Source organism: Trachypithecus francoisi, unplaced genomic scaffold (genome assembly GCF_009764315.1).
Source record: "Trachypithecus francoisi isolate TF-2019V2 unplaced genomic scaffold, Tfra_2.0 Lachesis_group20, whole genome shotgun sequence".
Taxonomy (NCBI): Eukaryota; Metazoa; Chordata; class Mammalia; order Primates; family Cercopithecidae; genus Trachypithecus; species Trachypithecus francoisi.
The window spans coordinates 16,179,026-16,193,666 of NW_022681466.1; the positions used below are offsets into that span (position 1 = coordinate 16,179,026).

General features: G+C 52.7%; 1 protein-coding gene across 1 annotated transcript; it reads right to left on the bottom strand.

Moving 5' to 3' along the window:
- Nucleotides 1-592: 592 nt before the first annotated feature.
- Nucleotides 593-14,029, bottom strand: ASB16 (ankyrin repeat and SOCS box containing 16). The gene is made up of 5 exons (XM_033182779.1): nt 13,219-14,029; nt 7,380-7,647; nt 1,850-2,342; nt 1,369-1,482; nt 593-888 (listed from the first exon to the last, which is right to left on the bottom strand). The coding sequence occupies exons 1-5, from the start codon at nt 13,517-13,519 to the stop codon at nt 703-705; spliced, it is 1,362 nt and encodes a 453-aa protein (XP_033038670.1). The 5' UTR covers nt 13,520-14,029; the 3' UTR covers nt 593-702.
- Nucleotides 14,030-14,641: the final 612 nt, after the last annotated feature.

Genomic DNA, 14,641 nt, shown 5'->3' on the forward strand with positions numbered 1-14,641 from the left:
CATGGGGTACAGAAAAGAGGGGCAGGCAGCTGACCGCAGTGGCTCATGCCTGTTATCCCAACACTTTGGGAGGCCAGGGCAGGTGGATCACCTGAGGTCAGTGTGAGAACAGCCTGGCCAACATGGTGAGACCCTGTCTCTACTGAAAATACAAAAAGTAGGCCAGGCGCAGTGGCTCACGACTGTAATCCCAGCACTTTGGGAGGCCAAAGTGGGCGGATCTCGAGGTCAGATCAAGACCATCCTGGCGAACACTGTGAAACCCCATCTCTACTAAAAATACAAAATAATTAGCCAGGCGTGGTGGTGATCGCCTGTAGTCCCAGCTACTCGGGAGGCTGAGGCAGGAGAATGGCGTGAACCCGGGGGGCGGAGCTTACAGTGAGCGAAGATCCAGTCACTGCACTCCAGCCTGGACAACATCGAGACTTTGTCTTAAAAAAAAGCCAGGTGTGGTGACTCACGCCTGTAGTCCCAGCTACTCGGAAGGCTGGGGCACAAGAATCGCTTGAACCTAGGTGGCGGAGGTTGCAGTGAGCCGAGAGAGCCCCACTGCACTCCAGCCTGGGCAGCAGAGTGAGACTAGGTCTCAGAAAAAAAAAAAGAAAGAAAGAAAAGAGGGCCAGGAACTGGTCCTCCGGGGTTGGAGGCGGGGACAGGTGGGAAGGGCAGAACACACCATGGGACAGCCTGACATGGGGCTCACTGGATGCGCCCCTCCACACGCAACAGCAGGTAGTCCCTGAGGAGCGGGGGCAGTGGCAGCCCGGTGGCACCCTGCCGGCAGCGGCTTCCCAACCGAGCGCGCACAGCTAGTCGGGCCAGGTGCTGCAGCCGCCTTGGCTGGTTCACCATGCACAGGGCCGAGCTGTAGAAGGCTTCGTGCTCCTAGACCAGGAGTAAAAGAGGGTCAGATGACCCTTGCCCTACCATCTGGGGGCAACCCAGTGGTGAGGGTCCTGGGACTTTGCAGCATGCACACACCTGGGTGTTTCGTGTGTCTCAAAGGACTCAGATTCAGAACCACAGAGGCCCTGCAGTGATAATGGGGGCTGGGGCTCCACTTCAGGGAAGGGTCTTCACTATGTCTGCACCCACTCCCACCCCAGAGAGGCTAGCACAGTGCCCACCAAGTTAGAGATGCCAGATAAATGTGCTGATGCAAGTGAGGGAGGCAGGAGAGGTGTGTGGAGTTAGGGGGTCAGCCTGGGGTACCAGGGGGAGGGGGAACCCTGAAACTCAGGGGTACCACTCTACCCATCCTCTCTACCCAGGGACCCTCCTGCTGCTCCCTCCATGACGCTGATCCTGAAGGAATAGACCTGTGGCTCATCCCTCCTCCCCATCTCGGCCCTGAGGCAGACATACCTTCCACAGTTCTGGGAGCACCGCCTCCACCCAGGTCTCACAGGATGGGACACAAGGATAGGCATTAAGCAGGACTTCCAGGGCCCGAGGGAAGTTGGCACAGTGTTTCAGCATCTAGGGGTCAAAAGAGCGTATTGGGCACATGCCTCCCGCAGCCGAGGGCAGACCAAGTCACAACCCACATGGCCAATCCTAGCCTCATCTGGGGGGCTAAGGTCCGAGTCTCTCTTCCCTTTTCTGTGCCTCTGTCTACTCCACCCTCAAGTGCTCAAACCTTTTGGCCCCAGTTTTCCTCTGGGGCTCTTCCCTCCTTTGGACTCTCACGGAATCCTCTCTCCCCCTCCCAAGCTGGGGACAGCCCCCTGGCCACTGAGGGTGGGCTTTCAGTCTCTTAGACCCTCTCTCTTCCCCAGAGGCTGAGTAGCTCCAGCCGTGGGCTCCCCCACACAGGAGCCTCCTATCTCAGGGTCTCCCAGCGCACCTCAGGGCGCACAGGCTGGGCCCCGTAGTCCAGCAGTGCGGCGAAGAGGACCTCGGGCTCCCAGTTGGGGGCGTCCTGGACGGCCTGCAGCGCACAGTCCATTGGTGTGTGGCCCGCCCCATTGGGGACCTCAGCCCGGGCCCCGTGGCGCAGCAGCAGCTCGGCCAGGCCCCCGCAGCCGTTGGCACAGGCGTTGTGCAGCGGCGTGTGGCGCTTGCGCCCGGCCGCCCGGGCATCAGCTCCAGCTTCCAGGAGCCGGCGCGCCGCAACCTGATGCCGCCTGCAGCTGCCTGGGCCCTCGGCCCCAGCGCACGCCGCGTTCAGTGCCGTCTCGCCCTGACTGGTACGCAGGCCCACGTCGGCGCCATGCTCCAGGTACAGAGCCACATGCTGCTCCAGGCCGCGCGCCGCCGCCACATGCAGGGGCGTCTCCTGGCTCTCGCCTGCCGCCAGGTTCACCGTCGCTCCCGCTTCCAGCAGCAACTTGGCGCACCTGGGGACAAGAGAGCAAGGTCCCGGGGGAAATCCTGAAGGCCTGGGACTCCTTCAGCTTGCTGTCACCCTCCCTTCTCTTTCCACCCCTCTCACCTTCAGGTCCTACCTGGTGTCCTCCATGAGAATCACACAAGCCGCGCTACAGACAACAGAACTGGAAGGTGCTGAGAGCTACCAGAAGCATCTTCAGTTTTCATATGAAAAACTTAAGCCCAGAAGTGATTTGTGCAGCCAAGGACACAGCAAGTTAGTGGCTGCACCAGAAATAGTACTCACTGCCTCAGACAGTCCCTCCCAGAGTCTACTCTGTCTCAGTTGTCAGTTGTCTCCTAACTTTTTTGTTTTTTTTTTTTTTTTTTTGGAGACAGGGTCCCTCTCTGTCGCCCAGGCTGAAGTGCAGTGGTGCAATTACAGCTCATGTAGCCTGGACCTCCCAAGCTCAAGCAGTCCTCCTGCCTCTGCCTCCCAAGTAGCTGGGACCACAGGTGGGCACCATCACACCTGGCTAATAGATTTTAAATTATTTTTTGTAGAGACAGGGTCTTACCATTTGCCCCAGCTGGTCTCAAACTCCTGGGCTCAAGCAATCCTCCTGCCTTGGCCTCCCAAAGTGCTGGGATTACAGGTGTGAGCCACCACACCAGGCCTTATTTCCTAATATTTTGATAGCACAAAATTTGGAAAACCGGCCGGGCGCGGTGGCTCAAGCCTGTAATCCCAGCACTTTGGGAGGCCGAGGCGGGCGGATCACGAGGTCAGGAGATCGAGACCATCCTGGCTAACACAGTGAAACCCCATCTCTACTAAAAAATACAAAAAACTAGCCGGGCAAGGTGGCGGGCGCCTGTAGTCCCAGCTACTCGGGAGGCTGAGGCAGGAGAATGGCGTAAACCCGGGAGGCGGAGCTTGCAGTGAGCTGAGATCCGGCCACTGTACTCCAGCCCGGGCGACAGAGCAAGACTCCTTCTCAAAAAAAAAAAAAAAAAAAAATTTGGAAAACCCACTTCTGTGTACGTTATGAAACACAGAAAATTAAAAAGTATGCACCAAAACAAAAATACAAGTTATAATATTTTATTTCTGCCCTCACACTTAAAAGACCACTCTTCTAAACCAGGCCACAATCATTCAAGCAAAGGCAGGCACTTGGGGCCACCCTCCTCCACTTTCCCCTAGAGAAAACAAAACCAAAGGAAAAACAGCAACAAAAACAGGTTTTAGAGAGCACATGTTTCCCAGTTCCAGGGAAAATTATAGACCAGAACACTGTGGCAGCAAACATGCATCTTTACCTACTGCAGGGTAAACCAAACATGCAACAAACTAAATTAATAATGATGAAACCAAACTAACAGTAACTTACAACTAAAAAGCCAGAACGGCAGCTTCTGGAAACTCAGGAGCAGATCCACCATCCTCACTGAAATCCTGATAACCAAATACCCTTTCCCAAAATGGCCAAAATTCTTGCTCACATATTCCACGTAGGTGTCTTGCTCTGTAGCCAAGATGTGAGTAGCAGCCAGTCTTCCATAAGCTACTGAATTATCTCCTTGGTAAATTCTAATCATAGGCTAATTTTTGTTTCCAAATACTAAATTTTTTTTTTGAGGCGGAGTCTCGCTCTGTCGCCCAGGCTGAAGTGCAGTGGTGTGATCTCGGCTCACTGCAAGCTCTGCCTCCTGGGTTCATACCATTCTCCTGCCTCAGCCTCCTGGGTAGCTGGGACTACAGGCACCCACCACCATACCCAGCTAATTTTTTCATTTTTTTTTTTAGTAGAGATGGGGTTTCACCGTGTGTTAGCCAGGATGGTCTCTATCTCCTGACCTCATGATCCACCTGCCTTGGCCTCCCAAAGTGCTGGGATTACAGGCATGAGCCAAGTCTTGCTCTGTCGCCCAGGCTGGAGTACAGTGGCACCATCTTGGCTCACTGCAGTCTCCACCTCCCGGGTTCAAGCCATTCTTCTGCCTCGGCCTCCCAAGTAGCTGGGACTACAGGCATGCACTACCATGCCTGGCTAATTTTTGTGTTTTTAGTAGAAACAGGGTTTCACCATGTTGGCCAGGATGGTCTTGATCTCCTGACATCGTGATCCCCCTGCCTCGGCCTCCCAAAGTGCTAGAATTACAGGTGTTAGTCACCACACCTGGCCTTCAAATATTAAATTTAAGTAACACTCCAAAGCTCGCTCAGTAGGGTTCCAGTAAGTGGGCATTCTCACGTTATTTAGAAAGATGAAGCCTGTTGGAAGGCACACCAAATGCCTGTAAGAACCCAAGAAAGGGCTGGCAAATGTGGACCACTTCTTGGACCTCATCTAGATGTAGCGGAGAGAGGTCCCCAGCTTGTGGGCAGTGGAGAGTCTTCCAGGAGCCCTTGGATCCTTACCTGCCACCCTGTCTGTTGACCTGATTGTATTTTTTTTTTTTTTTTTTTTTTTTGAGATGGAGTCTCGCTCTGTCGCCCAGGCTGGAGTGCAGTGGCGTGATCTCAGCTCACTACAAGCTCCGCCTGCCGGGTTCACGCCATTCTCCTGCCTCAGCCTCCTGAGTAGCTGGGACTACAGGCGCCCGCCACTGCACCGGCTAATTTTTTGTATTTTTAGTAGAGACGGGGTTTCACCGTGTTAGCCAGGATGGTCTCGATCTCCTGACCTCGTGATCCGCCCGCCTCGGCCTCCCAAAGTGCTGGGATTACAGGCGTGAGCCACCACGCCCGGTGACCTGATTGTAAAAGTGCAAATACCCTCATGCAGGGACTCCAAGAAACTGCCAACCTTAAAAAAAGTGGCAGGGGCCGGGCGCGGTGGCTCAAGCCTGTAATCCCAGCACTTTGGGAGGCCGAGACGGGCGGATCACGAGGTCAGAAGATCAAGACCATCCTGGCTAACATGGTGAAACCCCGTCTCTACTAAAAATACAAAAAAACTAGCCGGGCGACGTGGCGGGCGCCTGTAGTCCCAGCTACTCGGGAGGCTGAGGCAGGAGAATGGCGTGAACCCGGGAGGCGGAGCTTGCAGTGAGCTGAGATCGGGCCACTGCACTCCAGCCTGGGCGGCAGAGCGAGACTCCGTCTCAAAAAAAAAAAAAAAAAAAAAAAAAAAAAAAAAAAAAAAGTGGCAGGGTTGGTATATTGGTTCATGTCTATAATTCCAATACTTTGGGAGGCCGAGGCAGGAGGATTGCCTGAGCTCAGGAGTCAGAGACCAGCCTGGGCTACGTAGAAAGACTATGTCTCTACTAAAAATAATTTTTAAAAAAATAGCCAGGTATGGTAGCACTGTCCTGTAATCCCAGCTTCCCTGGAAGCTGGGGCAGGAAGATCATTTGAGCCCAGGAATTGAGGCTACGAGTGAGTCATGATTGTGCCACTGCACTCCAGCCTGGACAACAGAGTGAGACCCTGTCTCCAAAAACAAAAAATCTAGCCCTGTGTTTCCTAACGTTGGTGTGAGGTACCCCCATACCTCTCCTCCCACTTTTTTTTTTTTTTTTAAGACAGGGTCCTGCCCTGTTGTCCAGGCTGGAGTACAGTGGCAGCATGATCATAGCTTACTGAAGCCTAGACCTCTTGGTCTCAAGTGCTTTTCCTGAGTAGCTGAGACTACAGATGCACGCCACCATGCCCGGCTAATTCTATGTTTTACAGAGACAGGGTGTCACTATGTTGCCCAGTCTGGTCTTGAACTTCTGGGCTCAAGAGATCATCCTGCCTCAGCCTCCCAAGTAGCTGGGACTAGAGGCTCATGCCACCATGCCCGCCTAGTTTTTATTTTTTATTTTTAGTAGAGACAAAATCTCACTTATGTTGCCCAGGCTGTTCTCAAACTTCTGGACTCAAGCAATCCTCCTGCCTCTGCCTCCAAAAGTGTAGTTATTACAGGTGTGAACCACTGCACCTGGCCTGTAGATCTTTCTTTTTTTTTTGCTTTTTTTGACAGAGTCTCACACTGTCGCAGGGGCTGGTGTGCAGTGGCACAATCTCGGCTCACTGCAATCTCCGCCTCCTGGGTTCAAGTGATTCTCCTGCCTTAGCCTCCTGAGTAGCTAGGATTACAGGTGCCCACCACCATGCCCACCCCAGCTAATTTTTTGTATTTCTAATAGACACAGGGTTTCACTATGTTGGCCAGGCTGGTCCTGAACTCCTGACCTCGTGATCTGCCCTCCTTAGCCTCCCAAAGTGCTGGGATTACAGGCGTGAGCTACCGCGCCCAGTTTTTTTTTTTTTTTTTTTAGACAGAGTGTCGCTGGAGTGCAGTGGCAGAATCTCGGCTCACTGCAACCTCCGCCTCCCGGGTTCAAGCGATTCTTGTGTGTCAACCGCCTAGTAGCTGGAGTTACAGGTGTGAGCCACCACACCTGGCCAGATATTTCTTAATACCTCAAAACAACTAGGAATTTAGACTGGGCATGGTGGCTCATGCCTGTAATCCCAGCACTTTGGGAGGCCAAGGCGGGTGGATCACTTGAGGTCAGGAGTTCAAGACCAGCCTGGCCAACATGGCAAAACCCCATCTCCACTAGAAATAGAAAACCTATCTGGGCGTGGTAGCACACATCTGTAATTCCAGCTACTCGGGAGGCTGAGGCAGGAGAATCATTTGAACCCAGCAGGCAGAGGTTGCAGTGAGCCGAGATCACGCCACTGCACTACAGCCTGGGTGACAGAGCAAGACTTTGTCTCAAAAACACAAAAAACAAACAAAAAAAAACCCAGCTAGGTTTGGCTACAAAGGATTCACAGGGAATTGGAGACCGCAGTTGGAACAGTTTTCCCAAAAAGCAACAGGGCTTCTGCCTCCTGGGCTTAGCAGATGTGACCTTGGACAAGTTACTAAACCTTTCTGAGTTTCATTTTTCTCATCTGTAGAATGAGGCCTGTCTCCAGGTTATTGTGAAGATGTGTATGTGAGATGCTTTATGAACCACAAAGCTGCATGTAGTTGTCAGCTTCCCTCTTCTGGCCTGTGAGCTGGAGACACACACACACATTCCTCCCCAAATGGTCTCAGTCCCCAGGCACCTACTGCAAGGACTCGGGAATCGTGCAGAGATGCAAAGGAGTCATGCCCTCCTCGGTCAGCACATTAGCCTTGGCTCCGAAGGTCAGCAGCAGCCGCACACAGTCGAGCTGGGCCCGGGCACAGGCCTCGTGCAAGGCAGTGCGACCCCCGACGCGGGCATCCAGCTCAGCTCCCTGCCGGATCAGGTGGCGAGCACAGTCTGTGTAGCCTCGAGCTGTGGCGATGGCGAGGGGTGCCGTCTGCTTGGTCTTGGGGGTCAGCACCCAGAACCCTGGGAAGAGCAAATAGTTTTGGGGCGTGGTGCATAAGACAGGGCAGGGCAGGGAGTGGGGATGCTGGTTCCAGCCAACAGCTGACCCTGGCCTTCCCTCTGCATGGTCTGCTGAGGACAAACACTGTGCCAGGCTGTACCTGTGGAAAGGGGCTTATTCAAGTCCTGAATTGGAAGAATAAATTGGAACAGCCTTTTAGAACAGCTTATCAATCTGTAATAAAACATAGTATGTGTCATAAAAAATTAATTGCTGTATAAAACCACAGGGGCCAACTAAGTAGAGTGACTCCCATTAAGGAAACCTCAGCGTCGGCCGGGCGCGGTGGCTCAAGCCTGTAATCCCAGCACTTTGGGAGGCCGAGACGGGCGGATCACAAGGTCAGGAGATCGAGACCATCCTGGCTAACACGGTGAAACCCCGTCTTTACTAAAAATACAAAAAACTAGCCGCGCGAGGTGGCGGCGCCTGTAGTCCCAGCTACTCGGGAGTCCCAACCTCAGGAGTTTGAGACCAGTCTGGGCAACATAGTGAGACCTTGTCTCTATTTTTTAATTTTAATTTTAATTTTTTTGAGACAGGGTCTTGCTCTGTCGCCCAGGCTGGAATGTAGTGGTGCAATCTTGGCTCACTGCAAGCTCCGCCTCCTGGGTTTAAGCGATTCTCCTGCCTCAACCTCCTGAGTAGCTGGGATTACAGGTGCACGCCACCATGCCTGGCTAATTTTTATATTTTTAGTAGAGATGAGGTTTCACCATGTTGGTGAGGCTGGTCTCGAACTTCTGACCTTGTGATCTGCCCGCCTTGGCCTCCCAAAGTGCTGGGATTATAGGTGTGAGCCACCGTGCCTGGCTATTTTTTTTTTTTAATTTAAAAAGGAAAAAAAATATTTAGGGCTGGGTGCAGTGGCTCATGCCTGTAATCCCAGCACTTTGGGAAGCCGAGGTGGGTGGATCACAAGGTCAGGAGTTCTAGACCAGCCTGGCTAACATGGTGAAACCCCATCTCTACTAAAGATACAAAAAATTAGCTGGGCATAGTGGTGAGTGCCTGTAATCCCAGCTACTCGGGAGGCTGAGGCAGGAGAATTGCTTGAACCCGGGAAACCGAGGTTGCAGTGAGCCAAGATCGTACCATTGTACTCCAGCCTGGGCAACAGGGCGAGACTCCATCTCAAAAAAAAAAATTTTTTTTCAAAGAAAAAATGTTCGGCCGGGCACGGTGGCTCAAGCCTGTAATCCCAGCACTTTGGGAGGCCGAGACGGGCGGATCACGAGGTCAGGAGATCGAGACCATCCTGGCTAACACGGTGAAACCCCGTCTCTACTAAAAAATACAAAAAACTAGCCGGGCGACGTGGTGGGCGCCTGTAGTCCCAGGTACTCGGGAGGCTGAGGCAGGAGAAAGGCGTAAACCCGGGAGGCAGAGCTTGCAGTGAGCTGAGATCCGGCCACTGCACTCCAGCCTGGGCAGAGCGAGACTCCGTCTCAAAAAAAAAGAAAGAAAAGAAAAAGAAAAAATGTTCACCTTGGTCTTGGGTGAACAAAAAAGGGGAGTGGAGCTGAGTTTGGGAGTGGCCAAAGAGCAGAACTGAGTTCTGGGATACTCCTGGGGCAAGGAAGGTTGGATGGAAATTGTGGGGAAAAGAAAGATCAGACTGTTACTGTGTCTGTGTAGAGAGAAGTAGACATAAGAGACTCCATTTTGTTCTGTATTTGTGATGCTGTTAATCTGTGACCCTACCCCCAACCTTGTCCTTGCAAGAGACATGTGCTGTGGTGACTCAAGGTTTAACAGATTTTGGGCTGTACAGGGTGTGCTTTGTTAAACAAGTGCCTGAAGGCAGTATGCTTGTGAAAAGTCATCACCATTCTCTTAATCTCAAGTACCCAGGGACACGTACACTGCCAAAGGTCGCAGGGACCTCTGCCTAGGAAAGCTAGGTATTGTCCAAGGTTTCTCCCCATGTGATAGTCTGAAATATGACCTCGTGGGAAGGGAAAGACCTGATCGTCCCCCAGCCTGACATCCGTGAAGGATCTGTGCTGAGGAGGACTAGTATAAGAGGAAAGAAGGCCTCTTGGCAGTTGAGATAGAGAAAAGCATCTGTCTCCTGCCCGTCCCTGGGCAATGGAACATCTCAGTGTAAAACCCGACTGTATGTTCTGTTTACCGAGAAAGGAGAAAACTGCCTTAGGGCTGAAGGTGGGACTTGCTAGCGCAATGCTGCTCTTTATGCACTAAAAAGGTTTATGGAGATGTTTACATATGCATATCAAGGCACAGCACTTTTCCTTAAACTTATGTCACAGAGATCTTTATTCATATGTCTTACTGCTGACCTTCTCCTTACGATGATCGTAGTATCCTGCCACTTCCCTTTTTCTAAGCTGGTAAAGATAATGATCAATAAATACTAAGGAAACTCAGAGACCGGTGTGGGCGTGGGTCCTCTGTATGCTGAGCGCTGGTCCCCTGGGCCCACTTTTTCTTTCTCTATACTTTGTCTCTGTGTCTCATTTCTTTTCTCAAGTCTCTCGTTCCACCTAACAAGAAACGCCCACAGGTGAGGAGGGGCAGGCCACCCCTTCAGAAATAGGGGGAAAGGAGAAGGGGGAGAATAAGAGGTGGGGATGGGAAAAGAATGAGGAGAGGGTAATTGTGGGACTAGTGTTGGATTTGAATGGTGGCAGTGGTCAGGGACTTGTTTAAAAGGCATAGATGCCTCATATCAAACTAGAAGTTGTTTGCATGGCAGCACAGTCTGTCCCTGGCTTTTCTAAATCTTGAGTAAAGCATGTTTTGTTTCTTTTTTTTTTTTTTTTTTTTGAGTCGGAGTCTGGCTCTGTCGCCCAGGCTGGAGTGCAGTGGCCGGATCTCAGCTCACTGCAAGCTCCGCCTCCCGGGTTCACGCCATTCTCCTGCCTCAGCCTCCCGAGTAGCTGGGACTACAGGCGCCTGCCACCTCGCCCGGCTAGTTTGTTTGTTTTTTTTTTTTTTGTATTTTTTTAGTAGGGACGGGGTTTCACCGTGTTAGCCAGGATGGTCTCGATCTCCTGACCTCGTGATCCGCCTGTCTCGGCCTCCCAAAGTGCTGGGATTACAGGCTTGAGCCACCGCGCCCGGCCAGGCATGTTTTGTTTCTTAGTAGAGTTGAAATTAAGGCTGAGTTCCATCGTGGGGATTCTGGACAAGCTGCAGGACAAGACCAGGATGCCCTGGTAGGGTCACAGCCAAGCAGGAATTTGGAACCTGTAGTTCCAGAGCTTATGCTCTCCCAAGGATTCAAGCCCCAGATCCATGGGTGGGGTTTAAGCAATCTCCTGTCAATCTTGAGATCTTGGTGATCTCAGCTAAGGTATTTAGTTAACCTGGACAGACCCGCTAGCCAGAATATATAATATATATATATATATATGTGTTGTTTTTTTTTTTGAGACGGAGTCTCTGTCGCCCAGGCTGGAGTGCAGTAGCCAGATCTCAGCTCACTGCAAGCTCCGCCTCCCAGGTTCACACCATTCTCTTGCCTCAGCCTCCCGAGCAGCTGGGACTACAGGCGCCGCCACCTTGCCCAGCTAGTTTTTTTTTTTTTTGTATTTTTAGTAGAGACGGGGATGGTCTCGATCTCCTGACCTCGTGATCCGCCCGTCTCGGCCTCCCAAAGTGCTGGGATTACAGGTGTGAGCCACCGCGCCCGGCCGTATTTTTTTTTTAAGACGGAGTCTCGTTCTGTTCCCAGGCTGGAATGTAATGGCACAATCTCAGCTCACTGCAACCTCCGCCTCCCAGGTTCAGACGATTCTCCTGCCTCAGCCTCCCGAGTAGCTGGGACTACAGGTGCCGCATGGCCAGCTAATTTTTTTTTTTTTTTTTGAGACGGAGTCTCACTCTGTCGCCCAGGCTGGAGTGCAGTGGCCGGATGGATCTCAGCTCACTGCAAGCTCCGCCTCCCGGGTTCACGCCATTCTCCTGCCTCAGCTTCCCAAATAGCTGGGACTACAAGCTTGCACCACCACGCCCAGCTAATTTTTGTATTTTTAGGAGAGTCGGGGTTTCACCATGTTAGGATGGTCTCAATCTCCTGACCTCGTGATCCGTCCGCCTTGGCCTCCCAAAGTGCTGGGATTACAGGCGTGAGCCACTGTGCCCAGCCTAGCCAGAATATATTCTAAGGATATCATCTGGCAAGTACATAAAGATGTTCATCATACTGCTATTTAAAATGGTTTTTAAAAAATCTACCCAATCGGCCGGGCACGGTGGCTCAAGCCTGTAATCCCAGCACTTTGGGAGGCCGAGACGGGCGGATCACGAGGTCAGGAGATCGAGACCATCCTGGCTAACACGGTGAAACCCCGTCTCTACTAAAAATACAAAAAAACTAGCCGGGCGAGGTGGCGGGCGCCTGTGGTCCCAGCTACTCGGGAGGCTGAGGCAGGAGAATGGCGTGAACCCGGGAGGCGGAGCTTGCAGTGAGCTGAGATCCGGCCACTGCACTCCAGACCAGGCAACAGAGCAAGACTCCGTCTCAAAAAAAAAAAAAAAAAAAAAATCTACCCAATCGATTTGGGGGCTAGTTATAAAATTCATGGCAGATGCCTCTACAGAATTTATGCACATATATATACATATGTATTTTTCTTCCCCTGTGGAGATGGGTCTTCTGTGTTGCTCAAGCTGGTCTAAAGCAGTAGTCCTGCCTTGGCCTCTCAAAGTGCTGGGATTACAGCCATGAGCCACCGTGCCCAAGCCAAGAATATAACTTTTACCTTTTTTTTTTTTTTTTTGAGACAGAATCTCATGCTGTCGCTTGGGCTGGAGTGCAGTGGGACAATCTTGAATCACTGCAACCTCCACCTCCCGAGTTCAAGCGATTCTCCTGCCTCAGCCTCCTAAGTAGCTGGGATTACAGGTGTGCGCCACCATGCTAATGTTTTATATTTTTAGTAGAGACAAGGTTTCACCATGTTGTCCAGGCTGGTCTCCAACTCCTGACCTCGTGATTCACCCGCCTTGTTCTCCCAAAGTGCTGGGATTACAGGCGTGAGCCACCCCGGCCAACTTTTAATTCTTTTTTTTTTTTTTTTTTTTTTGAGGCGGAGTCTCGCTCTGTCGCCCAGACTGGAGTGCAGTGGCCCGATCTCAGCTCACTGCAAGCTCCGCCTCCCGGGTTTACGCCATTCTCCTGCCTCAGCCTCCCGAGTAGCTGGGACTACAGGCGCCCGCCACCTCACCCGGCTAGTTTTTGTATTTTTAGTAGAGACGGGGTTTCACCGTGTTAGCCAGGATGGTCTCGATCTCCTGACCTCGTGATCCGCCCGTCTCGGCCTCCCAAAGTGCTGGGATTACAGGCTTGAGCCACCGCGCCCGGCCCAACTTTTAATTCTTAAAAGACATACAGACTGCTAACTCTGCCTCATCTCTGTTTAGGAGGGAGCTAGGATGGGTCACGGTGGAAAGGGCTGCTGTAGTCTGTGGTCTGCAGAGAAGGGGGGGCCTAGACTCTCCCCCCTCCCCACCCACTCCCCTTCTTTCTCCCTCCTCTTCTGCCCTCTTCTGGTGCTCCCTACCCTGTTCAGCTGACCAGGCCAGCTGGTTGCTCACAGTCTCCACAATCATGTTGGCGGCCTCTTCATCTTGGAACAGGGCTTGGACCTGCTGCAGGTCGCCGGAGAACAGGGCATGGTGGACAGCTGGGTCTCGGCAGGAACGGTGAGGCCTAGTGAGTCGGGCCCGGGGACTTGACGGGCACCTGTGGCTCCGGCATTGCTGGGCAGCTGCCCGCCGCCGGTCCTCCCATTCCAGCCACTCCCGCTGCAGGCGGAGAGAGCGCAGCGTGGAAGAGGTGAAAGGGAAGGTCTCCCTTGCCATGGATGGGGCCCAGGGTTTGGAGCAGTGGCACCTGGGCAGAGCCAGGTTCCCTCGACCCGACTACCTCCCTTGCTCTGAGAAGCCACCCTGCCCCCTCCACCGTGAGCCAGAGAAAGCAGCAGCTGAGGCTATAAATAGATCCTTCTCTGCTCTGGTAAACACAGTTTGCTCGGAGTCATGATCCTGGTGCTGAGAAGCTGCTGGCCCAACCCCCAGCCCAGGGTGAGGGCCAGCCCCTGCCCCTACTGATACCCTTTGGTTGGTCAGCAGGCCCTCAGCTGAGGCCACCCCTGAACCCCAGCATCTGCATCCACCTTCATCTCTAGCTAGAGCATCTTGGGTTGGCAAGGTCCGGGGTGCGCGAAAAGGTCAGTCATGGAGATGGGCAAGGCTGGGAGGAAGACAAGGTGCCTCCAGCCTCTCTGATGTTGGCTCGGGGGCAGAAGCCACCACTGGCCCACATGGAGGAGATAGGACTGATCTCAGTACAGGACATAAGGGGAGGTCAAGGCAGAGTTACTGAGTAGGTGAGCAGCTCTTCCCAGCATCTGCAAAGTAATCTACTGGCTCAGGGTCACAGTTTGTGAGAGGCAGAGCCAGAACCCCACATAGATGTTGTGCTTTGGGCCAAGAATGGTGGCTCATGCCTGTAAGCCTAGCACTTTGGGAGGCCGAGACAGGAGGATCGCTTGAGCCTAGGAGTTTGAGACTATCCTGGGCAACATCCTGAGACCTACATCTTTTTTTTTTTTTTTTTGAGACACTCTCATTCTGTTGCCCAGGCTAGAGTGCAGTGGTGCAATCTTGGCTCACTGCAGCCTCTGCCTCCTGGGTTCAAACGATTCTCTTGCCTCAGCCTCCTGAGTAACTGGGATTACAGGCACCCACCACCATGCCCAGCTATTTTTTTTTTTTTTTTGAGACGGAGTCTGTCTCTGTCTACCAGGCTGGAGTGCAGTGGCCGGATCTCAGCTCACTGCAAGCTCCGCCTCCCAGGTTTACGCCATTCTCCTGCCTCAGCCTCCGGAGTAGCTGGGACTACAGGCGCCCGCCACCTCGCCCGGCTAGCTTTTTGTATTTTTAGTAGAGACAGGGTTTCACCATGTTGGCCAGGCTGGTTTC

Excerpts from the sequence above, each read along its gene's own strand:
- ASB16 (XM_033182779.1), bottom strand. The coding sequence starts at position 13,519 with ATGGCAAGGGAGACCTTCCCTTTCACCTCTTCCACGCTGCGCTCTCTC. Across the intron at positions 7,648-13,218 it reads GGCCTGGTCAGCTGAACAGG|GGTTCTGGGTGCTGACCCCC; the intron begins GTAGGGAGCACC and ends TGCTCTTCCCAG. Across the intron at positions 2,343-7,379 it reads ACGATTCCCGAGTCCTTGCA|GTGCGCCAAGTTGCTGCTGG; the intron begins GTAGGTGCCTGG and ends TCTTGTCCCCAG.